This window comes from Rhyacophila brunnea, unplaced genomic scaffold (genome assembly GCF_057557595.1).
Source record: "Rhyacophila brunnea isolate RB1 unplaced genomic scaffold, BYU_Rbru_1.0 scaffold_1, whole genome shotgun sequence".
In the NCBI taxonomy this organism is placed as follows: domain Eukaryota; kingdom Metazoa; phylum Arthropoda; class Insecta; order Trichoptera; family Rhyacophilidae; genus Rhyacophila; species Rhyacophila brunnea.
In genome coordinates, this window is record NW_028232751.1 from 18,547,726 (window position 1) to 18,568,969 (window position 21,244).

Below are 21,244 nucleotides of genomic sequence, written 5' to 3' on the forward strand. Positions count from 1 at the left end.
ATGTTTATTAAGTCAAAAATCTTACGTCAGTTAAACAAATTGATTAATCACGTTATCTATGTAGGAAAATTCACAGACATTGTAAACTGACTTTGCCAAGCATACCTAACTCATTTATTTTGATCGCTATATTATTATCATAAGACGAACAAATCTTGGCACTAATTCGCCTCTTCTCAAGTTCAAATTTACTCACCATTCATATTGTAGTACGAAGTTATTTAATATCTAACATTACTTATAATATATTATGTATTTACCGACGTATCAATATAAATATTTTGACTCTTGGTACGTAGATATAAATGTACTTAACATTATAGCACAACCTTCTAAAAGGAAATTGAAATAAATAATATAATAATTAACTTTTTTTATAAATTATATTTGATATGTGCAGTCCTTGGTGTTTTTCATTTTCGTGTATCTTGGGCATTACGAGCGTGTTTTTTTTCCATAAAATTTTACAAATATTTGGACATACTGTTCATCGTGGCCCAAAAAGCCTTGAAAGATTATTAATTTTAGGCAATATGCCTGATAAAAGGAGTAACACCAACGTGGACCAAACCAATCCGACCCGAACTACACTCGGTTTTAATTGAGCATATCACGAGACCCTACGTTTAGTGTGAAGCATCAGCAGTTATTTACGCCTGTGAATATGAGACATTCCCAGGACCCGATACCCAAGACCGAGGTCGCCATGCTCTCAAGTGAGCTTTGACTGAGTTTAATGAAAGACGTAATTTAATAAAAAGTGCTTAAGAGGAGAAAGGTATGGAGACAAAAATTAATGAAGTTAATACGATACAAAAAACAATACGGATAAAAAGCTGTGAAAAGCTCTTCACGCCCGCAATAAGAAGTCAATATAATTGTTATTTGTGCCGATCAGGTCGGATAGCCCATGTGGCCCAATAGCTGATTGAACCAACATGAGCATCTCTTCCTTCTCGGAGCACATTTTCAGACATTCCCAGAGGATGTGATTTTCATCCTGTAGTTCTCCGCCGTTCTGTAGCCTCATGAACATGTTGATAGCGTAAAAAGTTCAAACTCGCAGAGCTTGCCAGCGAATCCACCATGGCGTGTCAAAAACTGATGACACCAAATATGTGAAATCACCAAAAAATAAATTCACTGAAAAATCGACATCAGGACTTGCAGAAAATATAGAAAGGCGGAGAAAATTGATCGATCACGACTCTCAGCCTATGACAAATTATTTTATATTAAGTATAAAAGTAAATTCTATGTATAAGTTACATCATCCTTATTTAATCAATTATTTTTATATACTATTAATCATTGGCAATAATTGCAGTACCTACACCTATTGCTGTTTAATTAAATCTTAAATAACACTAACATAATATTAAATACTTAACACGTTTTTTATATATAATTTTTGTTGGAAAATTGACGAAACGTATTCGAGAATTTTAAGAATAGAGAATTGTTTCTAAAAATAAATTGGTCACATAATCATTATGTAGGTATATTTTTAATGATTTAAAATAAGAACCACTTTGTAAGACAAATAAAATGTTATTCTTTTTCATTTTTAATTTGTACAATGATGAGATGTGAGTAATAAAGAGAAAGAAAAATGATTTATAGTCTTAACATGAGTTATGTGATGTTTTGTTTGTAGGCCATTAAGTTGTTTTACGACTTGTGTTGTGGTATACTTTTTGTGAATTCTAGAGTAAGCATTTCATTAGGCAGTGAATATCGCTATAAAATACTTCCACATAGAGATTTCAATAAAATAAATCTATCATAATATTATATTCATACAATCTGAATAACCACTCTTTAAAAAGTAATAACAGACCAACAGTAGGTAAATTTTATTATAAAGAATTCATAATAATATCGTCACCTGAATACTAAAACTAGATAACTTGATTTTCACTGTTTTTGAGATAGCTGTGGAATACGATTCTACATTTCCTTATTTACAAAATGATAAAACTAGGTAAGTCAGAAATGAATGGGGACTGTATTAATTATGTGTTTGAAAATATTATAAAATTTTAAAATCATAACTGCATTAAATAAATAAAATAATATATCTACAATATTTTTCATACAATTGAACATCATTTAATTGTTCCCAATTAGACAAACACCTTTTTCTATTTTTATTTTGAACAATAATTATAGGTAGCCTAGATTTATCTTAATCAAGTAAAGTTTAAATTTATTTTTCCCAACAATGACCAAATCAGAATTATCTAGTTGTAGTATTGAGGTGACGATATAATCTAGTAAAAAAGCCATGTTGGATCCTAAACGAAGCGTATGAGTTTCCACAGAGGAGGGATGTATTAATCCTTGATGTACATAATTGGTATAGGATGAATCGAGATGTATGTTTTGACGAGAAATGGATTTAAGCTATTTGCTCCATACTTTTGGTCCAAACACACATTCATTTTTGACCTCTCGAGAATTTAAACCCGCGACACACGGCTTTTATGCAACATAAAATCTACCGGGTACATTTATATGGATTTATAGTAAATTAATTTATTACTGTAATTGCTAGTCCTCACAAAATGTATGTTGCTATACACAATGTTTAATAATATAATTCCCGTATGCGGCTCTCGTGGTAAAGTGCGTAGGGCGCTTGCCTTCCACCCGAGAGTTCTGGGTTCGATTCGCGGTCAGGACACAACATATATATATATATATATATGTTTTTCTCAAAGCTTGGGTGTTTGTGATTGTTCAAAATTACTAACAACCACCTTGTTCAAAAAGCAAGGACATGGTCATCAATAATTCTAAAATCAAAAATATAATACCCGTAATTTTCTATATTAAAAATATTTCTTTTATCATTGTCATCGATATAGTCAACTTTAAAGTGGGCTATCCTACACATAGTATGTCAAAATTTTATTTCAATCCTCAAACACTTCTGAAACACACTTTTTAGAATAGCCTTCAGCCCTTCCATACAATGGTGTGTCCGGAAATTGGAACGTAAATGCAGTTCGCCGTTTCACACTTCACCATGAAATGTTGTATCAAAAATATATGGGTGTATATTAAGACCGTCTAACCTCTTTGAGTCGTATAGTACTAAGATTCATACTAAAAAACACGGTTCTTGTCGGTTTACAGGAAGCCAGCGGCAAACAAATTTTGAAAATAGCCGATATATTGGATTATTTGTTAGGTTAGGTAAGGTTGGGATCAAATAAAATTGAAAAATTATTGTCTGCAATGCTCCGCGAGCAACGCGTAATTTTTTCATATCGGTGCTATAGAGATGACCGTATGGCGTATAGTATCTCTCTTCATCTCTTTCCGATAAGAAAGCTCACGGCATACTGTGCACGGTGAAATGTAATACGTACAATTTACATGTGACCATACAATGGATCTAGAGCTTCTGGGCACTTCGGTCGTAGAGAAAAAGATCCCTAAAAAACGATTCTGTAGTTGTCCATGGATCTGAATGATCTGTAGAAATTTAAATCATTGAATAATTTTTCTTTTAAATATCTCTTTTATGGTCCCAAAGCGTTGACTTTAATATTCTTAAGTTCTTAATTCTTAATCAAAAATTTGCAACAAGTAGTGAAGTGTGCGCTGGTGCATTATCGTATTGCAACCCCTAACCTGTACTATAGAGGTAATAAGTAATGAGGGTATGGTTTTACGTAGGGTGTTGATTTATACTTTTCCACTTATTAAAAACACGGATTCAGGGACATTAAGTATTACGTAAGTATATTTCGTTTGACAAGTAACAATTAATTACTTATTAATAACATTTGTAACGCACGCTTTGGCGCAAAAAGGTGGCAAATCGTATTTAGAGGCGACGTTCAAGGCTCAAGGGTAGGTTACCGACTGACTGTACCTACTCTCGACCCTTCGTCCGCCCAGAAACAGATAACGGTAACTTTCTTTTTGTTTGTTTCACTGTGCGTGCATCCTGGTCTAGCCTTGACTCATTTACAGTTACAATAGTATTATCATTATATTCCCAACTCTGTCGATTGGAGGAGTTTTGATGGGGGATTTAGACATTATGATATTATTTGGTATCAGTAAATAGATGCTTACTTTTACAAAACGATATCTTGAACACGTAGTTTGCAATAAGTATGTGTCATAATAATAAGTGCAATCAATTATTATTGGCATATTGTGTCTGGGGTCTTGGATGCCGCAAACAGAATGTATTTTTATTCGCGCCCGCGGAATGTTTAGTACGATTCATTCTGGTTGGTGACGTCACGAGGAATGCTCCCCGCTGTCGACAACGGATCAATCTGGCCATTGGTAATATGGAGCAAAGCGACATGACAGACTTCATACATTGTATGATGAGAGCAGGCCTGTAATTAGGCCCACGACCCCGCCTAAAGCGCGAACCAAATTGAGGTGCATGTCGCCTATTGTCACACTATCGCGGCGACAGATTTAGTCTATGGTTTCGTTATTTTGAAGAATATTTTGAACGAGCACCATCTCTGTAAATTCAATGAAGAATAACACTGATGAAGAGTACCGGTCCAGATTTATTTATTAAAAGTGAAATAAGTACTAAAAATGTGTTTTATTAAATTAAATCAATAATAATATAAAGCTAATCAGTATTAACCCGCACATGATTGAAAACATTTTTTTTAACTGATTCTTGATTTTTTAGAAACATTGAAGTAGTTTGTTAATAGGTAAATAATATGTTAAAACCTTATAAAATGTTGTATTATGATTAAAAAGAACAGACATATTATATTCTTTATTTTATTTAATAAAATTATAATTTTAGTCATACTATTTACTTTTCAATCTTTTCAATTTTGCAATAAAAACAACAAAGGTCCAAAAATTGTGTAAAAACAACAAATTTCACACGCATTATTTTTTAAATATCTATTTCACCGAAATAAATTTAATATTTTGTTATCATCCATACAGTGCATAGGTATAAGGTTTCTATATGATTCATCATTATCAAATTAATACAATTTCTTTTGACAACCAAGATAATAATGTTTTTACCCTTTCCTGAAAAAGAAGTGTTTTGCGACATTTGTTGTTTTTATGCCAAGGTCTTCACTTTATTGTCGATATTTGGTGAGGGTTCGCTTTGAAATAAGGTTGTTAGTAAATAATATGAACTCTTCTTAATTTAAAAAAAATGTTGTATTAGCATGCACGTTTTAAACGTTGGTTAAATTCGACCGACTTGATAAAAATCCAGTTAAAATTTCATGAATATACGAAAATATCGTATAATATATACCGTGGAAATCCATTATAAAGGTGAAAAATAAATGTTGTAAACACACCACGTAAATACCACCGAGGAAAATACTATGTAGCTATGACCTAAACTTGGGAATGAGAATGGTAAGATGCAATGCTTTTTAGTCCTGCTATACGGAGTGGAAGGGTGGATACCCGCAGAGACAGCACTCAGAAATTAAGAAGTTTACAAAATGTGGAAAGATAAAGTTATGAATGTCTACAATCTAGATAGTATCGAGGATGAAAAAGACAGAATAATTAATAAAAAAGGCTTACTTTGACCACGTTATGCGGCATCCTAAGAGATATCAACGTCTGCATCTTATCATTCAACTAAAAATCTCAGGTAAACAAGGCCCTGGAAGAAGAAGAATGTCCTTACTGAATAATTTTAGAGACTGGTTAGAGCTAGCCCTCCGTCTCTATTTAGAGCAGCAATAGGCAGGGAAAAAATAGCTAAAATCATTCCCGATAAGTGATATGGACTGTAGTATTAGGTATTGCAGATTAAACCAGATAGTTAGTAGTTGTCCGTGATGATGGAGTAGACGAGTGTTTATTTACTGTTTCAATAAATACAAGGGTACAATCGATATAATATAATAAATATAATGACAATTCGGTGCGATGTATTTTTAACGGGAACTTATTATAATCGAGTGACATGTCCAATCAATTATGGACCCGCTATTTATTGACCAGCGCACTATTGAATAATAATATGTTGAAATGATTATGCAATAAATTGCGGATCCGCTATCTCATTGAGTGTGGGTCAATTGGACACCTCGCTGACTAATTATATTTCATGAGATCCGTTATTTCGTTAGATAGCGAGAATTGGATATTGACTGATTTTATGTAAAACTGAATATTCAATAAACAATATTATAATTGAGATCTGGATCACAGGAATCCGATGACAGCCAGAGCACAAAATAAGAAATACTACGAATCCCACATAACATAAACGTTAATTCAACCGACGTGAATAGGTACGAGTATTACAATAATTAACATAGGTTTGTTTCTAATGATTAAATCTTGTCCCCAGTACCGGCCTGTGCATGGTGTTACGGCAACCAGCAGGTACGCGCAAATCCGATCGACAGGGTAATAATATGAGGTCGATAAATCGAGAGCTAATTTCGGGTCCAGAGGGAAAGCGGGGAAGGGTGTAATCTTGAGAGGAGAAGAGGGGCAGTGATAACTATTGTCAACCCGAAAACATACAGCACACTGTCTGAATAAATCAGTCGCTGGCCCGGCCGCGCGAAATACACTTGTGTTCTCCAATAGTGATTAACTTCCCCCAAACACAGGTGAGCCAGACATGAAACACTTATCCCGATCCACCCCATTGGATATTCGATAAGCTTTCAGCTAAGTGATCGTACATATATTATCGGAATGACATATTTTCATCAAAAGTGATAAACTCTTCATCGTAACTCTACCAAGGTCTGAAGATATTTTAAATTCAAACCAACAAATGGCTCTATTAATTAGTTCGGTGAACTGTGACAACCTTCATTTATTATTGAAAGTTAAAATAGTTTATAATTTTTTCGACGTTTAGTTAAGTATATTATTATTATATTCAATCACTCGAATATAACAATGAGTATTTTATAAATAATCTTAACAAATTTATAATGTCAGTTTTTTTCGACCGAGATCTTGTTGTTAAATGGAAATATAATAACTCATTTACTGACATATTAATTGAGACCTATTGCAAATGCTCATTATAATACAATCTGCGATTTAAAACATTTAAAATAATATGTATTTGGTTACTTGTTTATTAATTTGTAGGTACATTTTACTATCTTCTTAATAATAATCACTGCTTGTAAGAAAGGTTACCTTCGTCGTAAAATTCATATCTAACATAGTAATTATACCAACCATAGAACATTTTTACAAAGTTATTACTAAATTGAATTCATGTTTCTTCTTTATAATATTTTTGTACCATTTTTAGGATCGGTTTGTAGCCTTAAACAGCTGTCAACCAAAAAATTTAAAAAATCATCAAATTTTATTTATTTTCAACTTAAAACAATACAATTGTATGTAGGTGCGTTTTATATACCTGCATATATTATGATATCGTTGATAATAGTAGGTACATATTATACATACATATTGTGATAGACACACACGAAATGTGAGAGAGACGATAATAATAATAATATAATAATCTGATTATTTTTTTTAAATAATATATTAACCTAGTTAAAAACTTTAATTTTATACTTAAATTTAATCGTAGAAATCAGTATACTTTGATATTATTTAACACGTACAATAAATAAGTAAAAATTAATATGTTTGGCATATTCCTTATTCCACAGTGCGCCTATCTAACCATTATGTCTTCATACGCATTTATTGTAACAATCATAGGCATATTAGAAATGTAATTATAAATATAATATATAATCGTAAATATATTTTCGTTTACTGTCTGGTAGAAGATTGTAAACAATTTTGTTTTTCAAAACTCTGAAATGATAGTGATTTTAAAAATAAATTATGGTTAACAGTTTAATCTAGACTGCTTTTTATAATATAAAAATTTCGATATTGAGCAATCGTATCACATAGAAGTGAGACAGTAAGAATACCCTCGCACTGCCAATTTTACAATACGGTCACCCTTAATTATTTGAATCAGTTTCGGATCAGTGTTTTGGCCGATGCTTTTTTTTTGGATCGCTTACAATTTACATCGTAAGATCGATGAGTCAGTTGCGACAGGGGTATTTGTGCCACATTTAATTCAAAAAACGCTATCTTACGTACGTAGACTTATTTATAAATCGACAATCATTAGCAACTCTATATTATATTATCGTTCATAATAATTGGACCGCGTTATATATTATTTATATACCAAATTTAGTAATGTTTTCGCGAAACTGGGACTTGCATAGTATGCAAGCAATATCACAATATATTACCGCTTAATTCAAAACTATCTCAAACTAACATGGATACTTAATTTGGATATTCATATTTTACTGTTTATTTTAGGGGTTGAACTATTAATTAGTTGTCATTCAAAATTCATCAAATACCTATTCAGTAGACAAACACAATATGTTTTAACTTCGCTTTAAAGTTTAAATAATGGAAATGATCAGGGTGCTTACATGTTTATAAAATACATTTAAGCTTTTATACAGGTGGCATATTATTATAGCAAAGACTTAAAAGAATATTATTACACAAGCCTTGTTCCTAATTGCGATTTTTCACTAATAAACAATGTTTGTAAAATAGTACATCGTGCCACTTAAATATTTTTAAAATGTGTAATTAGTATCACCGCGAAATAATATAAAATCTATTTTAAAAAACTTAATAACCCGCAATATTGAGTAATTTTTAAAAAGTTTAAAACATATTATTAATACGTATGTATTATAAAAAAATATATTTATTAATGTTAATGCAAACTTGACAAAAATTCTTTATAGAATAATAATGATCATCAGTCGACACTATTGACGTGTAGATATATATATGTATATATATATATAATGTAATTTGAATTAAAAGTAGATAATAACATTACAAATTGTTAAACTTTCGTAAGGTAATTTAGGTACGTTTTCCATATGCTCGTAGGTAAATTAAGTCAACCCATGTCTATACATTTAGATAAGTGTTACATCAAACAATCACTGAGTACATAATAAAATTGTATTGTCTGAAACAGCTAACTTCAACATTCAAAGAATTTAAACAAAACTCATTATGTGAGTAATATATAAATTAATCTATTCTCTACGCTTCGCTAGTTTTTATATTGCATTATTAGCAGCAAGATTGGCATTCCTAGTGTCAGATCCCTTGCCAACATTAAATTTGTCTTGTGACAAGTTCAAACAATAAATTATTTCTACAAGTAGATAACAACATAACAATAATATGTAGCATTTTAGTGGACGCACAAACGTATATAATAATTGAATAGACATATAATTTATTGCACCTCATAATATAATATATTGTTATAAGATAAGTTATAACAACGTTATAACTTTGTAGTTGATAACAGATACATAAACATAACACACAACTGACAATATATTATAATATATATGTTAATTTTTAAAATTAGTTGGAAAAGTTATAGCTTGCCCAATTTAATTTTATCAGCTGCCTTATGATACAATTAACTGTCTTTGAGTACTTACTATCAATCATTTATATGACACCTTTATGTACAAGTATATTGTAACATTACATACTTTTCATGTCATAAATATATTAAATACCCAAACTAAATTTATTGTAATTGTCTTATTCAATAATTTGGATAGATATCAATTAATTTTTCATTTTGCTTATAAACTTGACTGTATGTATAATATGATATAATATATTATTATTGACATCAAAACTGGCTTTGAACTCTACGAATATTATTATAATTATTGCTTGCGTTTGTACATACTAATTTTAATGCATGCTCTTACTATAAGGTATTATTTTGGAAAAATGCTATTTCATCATTATTATTTATGTTTACATGTGCAAGCGAATATGTTATACATTATTATTATTATATTGCTGAATTGATATTTTTATATGCTAGTATTAATGTAGGTCTCTACCACTGTTATTGCATATTATGAAAATGTTGCATTTTAGCTTACAACAGTGTTATTTTACTTTTGCTTACATCATTAATAATAAATTGCAACAACAAGAAATTCGGATTATTTAATAATGTTAGTATTTATATATTGCATATTAACATGCATTGCTTTTGCGAACATATTTAATTTAATATACTTCTAGCAAAACAAATTAAGCATAAATATTAATATTTTATTTACTGTTTGAATCATAAAACGGAAATGAATAATATGCTTTGTACATAGTGAATGTAATCAACGTAAATGTGTTAAATTACTAAACGTATTAGTTATATTATAATTTATAATAATTAGGTAATGGTTTAGTATTGTTATAAAAGAATAATAATTCTAATAATATATAATGTTTAAACCATATCTAAGTTTAAATTGAATTAATAATTAACTTGTCGAATGAATATGAAACAAAAGGCAGAATAAGTACTTACTATAATAACTTTGTAAAGTTATGCTTGTCAGATTATTTTCTAGTGAATAATGCATAATTACTTATTTACAGCATTATTGCGCTTAGATAAGTGCATACGATAACTAAAATAAATGTTATACCTACGTGTTAGTTCTAAACAGTCAAAGCTTTTCATTTAACACGTGATATCATAATATGACATACTGTCTACGTACATCCGTCACTGCATTGTTTTGGTTTAATGACCAAACTTTTAGATAGTTATAAACATTTATTTTCATGTAGGTAACTTATTTCTGATTGATTGTACCTTCGGATGGAAATGATTATTATAAACCGTATCTGCGGTGTCTTAAGGTGACGCATCAGTGAAACGCCAAATAATGTTCAACTGTACGCGCGACGAAAATTTGTACTTGCTTCGCATTCATTGAGAGAACGTGGAGTCGGACGCACGTCACTTTGCTGCGTAATGGCGACGGGCCAATTAATTCTAAAATCGTGTAAAGATGACTAAAAACTTTACCCATTTACTTTAAAAAGCAAACATGTCAATGAATATATTATTATTGATACTAATAGAATAATAAACAGAACATAAAATGGACGTATGTTGGATTTATATGAGAAATAATATTTCGTTTGACAGGCGTCATTTTCACCCGCGACCCGCAATCCGCACATCGCCTACCAACGATCTTTTTAGACCGTGCCTCAACTAATGCATGGCCTTAAACAAGGTTATAGTATTTTACACACAGGCGAAAATTACAATTGAAACAGCGAAGAATAAACAATGTCTTAGTGTAAATACATATACCCACCTTCTTTGAATGCCCGAAGCACCAAGAAATAACATTATTATTTTCTCTTATTTCCAGATTAAAACATGGATGATGAACCATGGGTAATTGAAGATCCTAGCGAGTCAGTGCCTGAAGTGCCCCCAGAGGCTGAGGTACCTGCTGAGGCTCCGCCTGCGGAAGCCCCTGCAGAAGCCGCTCCAGAGCCAGAAGTCTCCAAAGATGTACAAAAGAAACTTCTTTTCAAGCACTGGGTTAGGTAAGCGAGACACTTTGACCCATAATAGTTTTAATATTTATAATATATGTCAAAATAAAAATAGATAAATATTAACGTATCTTCGTGACTGTCCACAAAAAATATAAATATCAAGGTTCTGAAGGAATCATTTTTTTTTAATTAACTAGGTACGCAATAGCACATCGAAATCGTATAACTCAGATTCAATGAAAGTGAACGGAAAAATAATTGGCGCGGTCAATTGCGCGCAGATGAATTTAAAGTGATATTTTAATTCCAGGATGTTTTACTTTTTCTTTATTTGCTTACTCTATATTGGCTTATTATTAAAAAAAAATCTACTCGTATGACACATACAATTAGTAAATTGGATGTAAACTTGAATACTTATTATTGAAAAGTCTCAAAGAAAGAAAACAATCAGTAATATTGAACGTTATGATGTAATAAAGCTATCGATTATAAGAGTAAACATACTGAAATATATAACTGTGAGTAGGTATATAATAGGTTTTTAAACAATCTTGAGAATGTGTCAGCAGTTAGTAAAGTTGTTCAAGTACGTCAATGAGATACAAAAAAAATCGCTAGTCCGTATTACAGCGGTTTCAATTTAATTGTGGGTTTCATTTAAGAGCACTATTCATCTTAAACAACCATAAATTATATTTTCCCGCACATGCGAAGCATAACATGGGGCTTTACAGACTAGATGTTACATGTCATATTCGTCATCCACGGAATCGAACCTACGCCCATGATTTCAGAGACGATATTGCCCTACCAACTAAGCCACCGTGGAGCTGAAGTGTACCTGTAAACAATTTGATTGTGCGTTATTCAATTTTTATTTGATTTTATTTTCATATGTGATAAAATATATACCGTAATTTATTATTAACCGGTTAAGTACCCAAAGCGTCTTTGGACGCCCTAATTACACCAATTCGTATGTTAATTACTATCAATTAACTAATTGCGGCATAGAAAGGATTAATTATTATATTGGTTTCGTAAAATTAGTGAAAATTTTAGTGAAAGCGAATTATGTATATTAAATTTGTTTATTTTTTAAATTTACTTGTAAGTAATAATAGCATAAGTATAGTATATATAGGTAGGTATAATGTAGCTGCCAAATTTCTGTTTATCCCTACTGTTAGATTTCATAATAAAATATGTACAGATTAGAAGAAAATAATATCGATGGATTTATAATAAAGTAATTAACGAGTGAGACTGCCATGTATTTTTTCAAACAACACTTTTTTTGTAGTAGCTTGTCGCGTTGTAAATGTTAAACCTCTGTCTGATAATCATTTAGCCATTTTGTCTAGCGTGGGTTGCAAGATTTGAGAAAAACATAGTCTAGTAATAATTAAAATTGTATGCACGCACGTTGACAAATGAAAATAAAAATCTTACACGACATTTTAACATAAATATTTATTTTTATATTGACGAAAATAAATGTTTAGGACCACCACGATCTGTCGTTTTCATCGGTATAGCAACTGTTAACGCTAGCCTAACTATATAGATACGCATATAATACATAATTTAATAGAAAAATTGAGCATCACATTTATTAAAAAATAAGTATTCATTATTACAATAAATACTACGCTTCTATCTGACTAAAATATAAATTCTCAAACGTTGCTATTTATTGATTAATATTAATAAAATGTAATTTTTTATACTTATTCCACTTATTTTAAAAGTGAATAATACCATGCAGTTTCATCATGTTTTGACAGTTAAGACAATACAAGAAATTATTGCTACTTATTAATAGTAGATCTCCAAACTTTGAATGAATAATCAAACCTTACTTACTAAAAAATTATTAGCTCAGGATGTGCAACAAAAATAAATGAATTTAATATATAATATTGTATTATTGATTAATTTAATAAAACACATTTTTTTTAGTAGTTATTCCACTTTTAATAAATAAATCAAAACCGGTTTCATCAGCCTCAGAGGGACATTTTCAATTTTTTCAACTGAAGTGCAATCAATAATACAATGCAGTTCCACCATGAATTGACAGTTAACGCAATAAAATAATTTAATATATTTTGTATTTTATACGTGTCTACACAATACTTTATTTAAAATTTACGGTAATATATATGTCTGATAATAATTTCATATATCAATGTAATACTTAAATTAACACATTGTTTACGAAAAATTAATGTAATCGCCCTATGTACCCATTAGTTTCTTGCTTTCAATGAAACACATTGAAAGATAACTTATAATAATGTAATCAAATACTATTTCGTGTTTGGAAGTAAATAATATATCATTATGATCCGTATATTTATACCGAAATACCGGTTTTAAAAATCAGAAAATATCGCTATATTCGGTATTGAAAATGGAAACAAAATGTGTAAAAGGTTTAACAAGACTGTAATTTTTTATCGGGTTACGCAATGTCTGTTTTACTTCCATTTCTCTTCCACGTTCTTGGTGACCAACAACGACAGTTGCGGATTTGTGAAATACATTTGCATTATACGTAGGCACTTCCCTATTTTTAAATTTAACCAAATGTTTTCGCCAGTCGTTCGCGGGTTTTAAAAGTTTTTACCTATTTTTAAAGGTTTACCTATTTATATATTTTTGCTATAAAATTTTATTATTTTAAAGAGATTTTTTGGTAGATAACTATATTTTTACATTTATTTCCATATATTTCATGTATACCACCTATCAATACCGGTGTTCAATAGGAAATACCGATATGCCGCTATTGGTAATTTCATTCGGTATTGCAATCTCTAAGTAGAAAGCATATTCTTATTAACTAGACACTTATGTTATTAGGAAAATATCTAGGGTGCAATTATTATTATTATTACCAGTGCAAGCAATATTTACTTCCTAGGTATAGCTACCTAATAATATTAAATATTTTTGTATCTTCTTACGTAAAAGTATGTGGTAATCAATGGATGACCTCAAACACTAATTTTAACACTTCATTAGTGTAATACAGTCGTATAACTATCGTCAGAAACAATTTTACCTGTGCCAATTGATATTTTGTATCGTTAGAACAAAAGATTAGTATTTGCATTGTAAAATTTTGGAAATGTGCCAGAATTAAAGGTTTTTAACCCAGCGCTGATACTTTCCGCACGGACCGTGCGTGACACGTGTTTTATTAACAACACTATTACAATATAGCTAATTCTAAGCTGTAAGCTGTTATAAATGAATCAATTTCGTTTGACTCTGAGAGTTGAAACACACCACTCATAAAACGTACTTGATATATAATAAATTCTTACAACAACAAAAATTAAATTGATAATAATTGATAAAATACATTAAAAAAGGATATATTGAGATGTGACTCCAGGACCTTTTGCGCGGTATTTCATGGTGAGCGCAATTTAGCTAGTGTTGCCACCAATTATTCACGAAAATATACTAGATATAAGAAAAAAAGTTATCTAGAAACTAGCATTTCAAAAAATAGGTCATAATTATGATTTCATCTTGAGAACATAGAATGAATAAGAATGACGTATTGATTCAGAACTAAAAATAAGTCATGGCACAAAAAATGAATGCAAGTATAGGTTTTTATGAGACCACTGACATAATATATTTTATTCTCGTGTTGATTTCAAGCAAATTTTATGTACAATTCTAGTTTTAAACTGTTTGCGATGTTTAGACTAGATTTAACGCCACACCTCCCACGCTAGATGTAAATCTTGCAATTTATTGAAAAGTGGTAGATATAGCAAAAAATGGGTCGGCAATATACTGTATGAAGTGGTGTAGTGGAGCGGGGTCGCATGGAGTCGGCTTTCTCACACTTTTTTCTAGACGATTTGGAAATTTGGTTTTGGTTGGTTTTGAAGGTTTCACTTCTCGTAGTCCTCGCTGTATTGTTAAAAATTCAGTTGAAAATTTATCACCATTATAAATTTATAATTTCTTTTAACATTACTGACAAAAAGATGCTTCTTTCTTTGCATACATTTAGTGAGTAGGCAGGCATAGATAGATAAAAATGTACAACAAATAATAATTAAAATAAAAAAATCATCAAAAAATATTATAAAAATAAAATTATATATATTTTAGAGTCATATTGTAATATGTTGGGGGTATTTTTTGTAAACGCTATTGCACATAAGTACATAAATATTATATTAGTTTGACAAATATTTATTTTAACGAAAATATAATAAAATGATTTTTGTAACTATCTATTGGAAGAAAGTTTTGTTGGAAACTTGTTGGTACGGAAATTAAATCACTGCTGGTAGGGAGGGGGGGGGGGTATTAAAATATTATAGTTAATCAGCGCTCCCAGATTTTTTTTATTTAACACTACACGACTGACTAAATGGCATATATCGTGTCATAACGCATATAGAGCCGCGATGGATCCAGCCAACGCACTATATAAGAATCAACCCAATTACGGTCAAACTCTCTATTTTTTTTTAATATCCCGACAATTTTACTAAAATCATATATCTGTAATTACTAATTACTTAAGTATTTAAATAAAAGTTCTTTCCCGCAAATAAGTTATAAGTGATCTATCGTTTTAAACTTCTTTGTCACATTTTATTCACAGAAACATTTCTGTCAGCAAAAAGAAAAGGAAGATAAAATTTAAAAATTAAATATCATCCAAATTGGTACATGGAATAAGGGCTGGATTTAGGAGGCTTGGACCGGTTGGGCTTATCGGGATTGGCACTCTATGTGTATTTTACAAATTCTTAGTCGGTGTCACTGAACCTGCGGCAAAATTTAAAGTTTCTAATAAGACAATTACAAAAAATAAATTCAAATCAGTTGACAAAACTATAAAATCCTAAATGAACTTTATAATGTGAATTTCTTTAAATATATCATTTAAATGACTTGACAACCTTTAAAACCGTGATTCGAGCAGTAGGTCAAATAAAATTCGATTTCTTAGTTAAATTTATAAAAATACCAAAAAAATAATACGCTACAGACTTTGAAATCGCATTTGTCACATTGCCAATATTATTAATTCTATAAAATGTTTTTTTATATATAGGTATATAATTTTGCAATCGTGTTATGTAAACTAATTAATTTTTGATTAATAAGCTAGGAATCATATTTCCGACAATTAAACTACATGAAAAATATATAGGTACATAAAGAATTTAATTAAATAATTATAATATTATTCTAAATAAATAAACTATTCGTACCTACTGTTAAGTTCTCCCACAATCTTTTTTGAAAGGTAATAATATCATACTACGTGTGTTCCATAACTAGGTGCCTAGCTCATAATTATGCTACAATCGGGCCTCGCCCTTGTTTGGACCTGCCCTGCATAGATATAGGAATTAACCGCTATGCAGTTCTAGTCGGAGTTGTTACTTACATTTTAGCTAAAAAACAAATGTGTTTGCTTCAATGTCGTGGGAGTCCAACTATTGGGACAGCTAACATAACAATAAAAAATATATTTTTTTTAATTTCAGGCCAAAGTTCCTTCAGTACAACTATATGTACGATTACCGTCACAACTATTACGATGACGTAATCGACTACATGGACAGGCGGCAACGCGGAATTGGCAGGGAAATCCCCCGTGCCCAGACCTGGGCCGAGCGAGCCCTACGTACCTACGTTAGCCGCTCGGGAGGCTCCGCCGTCTCCCAGGCTGCCCGCCAAGACTCCCACCTGCTCTCGCACATCAGCACGGGGGCCAGGTTCCACCGCTACCACAGCAAGTCCCTGATCAGCAGGAAGTATTCTTCGCTGGGCTTCACCTCTATCATCATCTAATCCCACGGACACACGCTTGTCCTCGCATTCTTCCTCGTCATTCTTAATCTCATATCAGACATTTTAACGTGGCCTTTATTCATTAAACTAAATACTCTTGATTTTATCGTGGCTGTCTTACTGCTGATTTTCCCAGTAAAATACTACAAAATTATTTTCCATATTATATTAAACTGATACAACTGGAGTAATAAGAGAAAAAATCTGTCGGTACCATAAATTAATTTAAAAAATACGGAATTTAAATACACTTTAAAACAATCACAGCTCTAATAATTAGGCTTGTTAGATGCTTATTTTATTTTTGGTATTTGCTACATTGCAGATAATAGTCATAATAATATTATAATTAGATAGAACAAAAGACGTAACTACTTAAATAATAATAATAAAAAAGGATCATGATATTATTTGCAAGCAAACGTTCATTAATTAATGGGGAAACTAATTTCTTATGAAGTCTCATAAAATTACATCAATAATATTTATTTTTATTAATATGTAGAATTTAAAATAATAATTTCTCTGCTATACTTATATATTATAATTATTAATAGTGTAAGTTACTTATATAATATATATTTATTATTTTTATTAGGTATTAAAAGATTTTTCGTTAATTAAGTATGATTTAATGATTTAAGTAATAATTAATTAGAATATCAGTATATATTATATATACATATATTATTTAATAAACTTTTCTACCTCGTGATAAAGGCTCATCAGAAATTAACAATTTTCAAGTTATAGACAAACCATTATTTGAATATTAATATTATTTTATAAAATCTAACAATTTTCATTTCCCCAAATAAGAATTTTATTTGTTATCTATGTTTTATTATATTATTATGTATTATAAACTAGCATCACTATCAGGCTATATAAAAAAATATATAATAACTATGTCTTAATTTCATATTTATTAATTACAATTAGACTAGGAAAATGATACGTTAATAAATATCGGATCTATCAGATTATTACAATAGATAAATATGATATATAACACGATTAATTAGTCTTTTACATGGGAATGTCATTAGTAAAACTGTTGTAAGATTTTTCCAAATTTAAAAAATATAATTATTTAAAATTACAATTTCATCGCGCCATTCCAAATAAGACAGACTTTGAAGTTAAATATTACGTGAAATGAATATTTACCACCATTAATTAAAACTGAAATTTGACCATCTTTGTTTTTTTTTTATTTTACAGGATTGGGTTGAGTTGATTGACTACCTATCGTGCATGGGACCCGCTTGCATGTATACCGATCATACCACACCATCCAACCCTCGTTGACCCGACCACATATTTACTTCAAAGCATTCAATCACCACATTAAAAAAACGAACAAGACGAAAAAAACCACTTCATATATATATATATTATTATTATTATTATATTATATTTTCTTAATTGTTAATCAATATGACCATTTTATTGTTTTGAATCTTATTCGTTGTTAATCTATGAGCATTGAATATTGTGAAAAAAGCATTTTATATTGGTAGTGAAATGTCACTTGTTGAAAATCTTTCATTTCAAAACATACAATAAATTGGTTATTAGAAAAGATGGATTATTTTATTTATTATGATATGTTATCACGATCCCTCATCCCAACTAAATACATATAATAATTTGACAGTAACTACATAAAAATGGGTAAATATAAATAATGTTATAGAGCAAGGGTGAGTATCTTGAAAGCAACTGTTATAGAACAAACGCATTTTATAATGGTTTTGAAACAAAGTTATTTTTGAAAACACTTCTGAGAAAATATATTATAACCAATGATTTGAGTTTCCCCATCTCCACCCGCCATGTATATGCAGCCGCGGTTTGTGCCGGCCGCCTTCCATGATGCTATAGACGTGTCAGAATGAAAAGATTTTAGTGCCACACTTCCTTGTCCCGAACCGATGCTGCACGGGACTGATGTAGCAACCATGCACCATAGTGCTCAAAGAAAGAGTTTTATAAAATAAAAAGAATCTTGACTTGCTCTGCCGTCATTTATCTTTAGTGACATGAAGTGTCCTCTGTACCCGTGTACTGAACTCTGCCGAAACAGAGGAGTCAGGAGTTGATAGTGATGACTCTAAGGAGGGAACGGAATTATTCCGTCCTCCATATGACGCAGTAAATTTTTCGAATGCCTCAAAGTTGGCCTTAGGTTGATATCAAGTCGGTGTGGCCAATCGGGACCGTGTGTGGACGGACCCTGGCAAACAGCTCCGCTCGGTCGGATCCCATCAACGTGTTCAGCGTCTTGACGGTCGTGCCCGCATGTGCATTCCGGCCCATGTCCTATCAAGCGAAAACCATGCAGCTTGGCTGCGAAGTCACCATGGCCGGTCAGGAACTGGCTTACCCAGTGTGTTGGTCTAAGTTATCTCATCTAAAGCCTGCAGGACACATCTGGAAAAAACAGATACGTTTGTAGTCCCATGGTGGATGTCGACCACCTCGACTGCCATGTATCGAGTGCTATTTTATAGACTAACATGCTAACAGTATGCCTGTAAGGTACGTCTTCAGATCTAGGCGGAGGCTTCAGATGGACGCCCACAATGGTAGTGGAAAAAATATTTTTGAAAAAAGTAATCGAACCTGCATCTCTCAGGTATCGCGCCCATGCACATAGACCACTATGCTAAAGGCGCCTTACTTAGTTGCGACAAATTTGAGTGTTCCGTGACATAGGTTAGAATTAAATTAATACCCCTACTTTGATTTAAAATACAAAAGCCGATCGCAAATAGTAGCTCAATTTGGAAAGCGCTTCAGAGAGTATTAAAAGACATTAGTTAAATGTTGTCAAAATTAAGTATGACGCCTTTAGCAAGTGTTTTCAAAATTATGTATGTTCAATAATTATAAGGTTACATTCTTAAACCTTGTGAATTATTCGTTGAATAAAAAAATAGTTAATATAAAGTTATTTTTGTTAATTCTACTAGTTTAACTGAGTCATTTACTTTGTCCGCTTTGTGGGTTTATAAAGCCATCTTCGGAACGGTCGAAAATAATAGTTCAGAATGTGTAAGTTTGCCCGAAACACCTGTCAACGTAAATGACTCAGTTAAAGTAGAATTAACAAAAATAATTTTGTTTCAAAACTATTTTAATAGAGTTCTACCAGATAAACGCCATTATTGATATCATTGGTCAAATTAGATCGTCGCACTACCGAATAAATAAAAAGGATTTCAACATTTTGTTTTTTTGTAAAAACTGCATGTTTTCTTAAGGCTCGTCAGTTGAGGCATGGCCTAAAAAGATCGTGGCTAGGCGATGCGCGGGTTGCGGGTCGCGGGTGCAAATTACGCATGCCGAACGAAATATAATTTGTCATATAAATCCAACATGCGTCCATTTAATGTTCTGTTCCACTGCCTCCGGGCTGCACGCTCGTTGCGTACGCCGACGACTTGCTCCTGCTTGTTGGGGCGACGAGCCGACCGGCACTTGAGCGTGCAGCCACGGACGCCTTGGGCAGAATCCTTAATTGGGGGTTGCTGAACAAGCTGACCTTTGCCCCGAGCAAGACGGAAGCTGTCCTCCTCAGGGGTAGTTCTCGGGTCAACATAACTCGACGGCCACCCACGGTTCGTTTTTGCCAGACCTCAGTGCGTTTCTCCGAAAGGTTAACGTATCTGGGAGTAATTCTTAATGACAAGCTGTCTTTCGTTCACCACGCCAAGACGGCCGTCTCTAAGGCCAATTCGGCCTATCAGAGAATGGCCCGAATGGCGGGCAGCAATTGGGGACTTAAGCCTAGAGCCCTTAAGGTTGCATACGGCGCAATTTTCATGGGAATTGCCAGTTACGCCTCCAGCATTTGGCATTCCCGAGTAAACTCCTTAACTCTCGTGAGACGCGCACTACTAAGCGGGCAACGACTTGCGCTGATCTCGCTTATCAAAGCCTACCGCACAACTTCTACTGACCCGCTTGCCGTACTCGCGGGGGTTCTACCCCTCGATCTGCA

General features: G+C 31.8%; 1 protein-coding gene across 2 annotated transcripts; it reads left to right on the plus strand.

Annotated features, from left to right (window-relative positions):
* Positions 1-6,509: 6,509 nt before the first annotated feature.
* fln (flightin) lies at positions 6,510-18,805 on the plus strand. Of its 2 annotated transcripts, XM_085941505.1 has the most exons (4): positions 6,510-6,608; positions 11,253-11,433; positions 16,929-17,192; positions 18,457-18,805. In XM_085941505.1, exons 2-4 carry the CDS (start codon positions 11,261-11,263, stop codon positions 18,473-18,475), a joined length of 456 nt encoding a protein of 151 aa, XP_085797631.1. In that variant the 5' UTR covers positions 6,510-6,608; positions 11,253-11,260; the 3' UTR covers positions 18,476-18,805. The 2 variants fall into 2 exon arrangements, with proteins under 2 accessions (XP_085797631.1, XP_085797587.1); XM_085941461.1 differs by lacking the exon at positions 18,457-18,805 and having other exon boundaries at positions 16,929-17,250.
* The last annotated feature ends 2,439 nt before the right edge of the window (positions 18,806-21,244 follow it).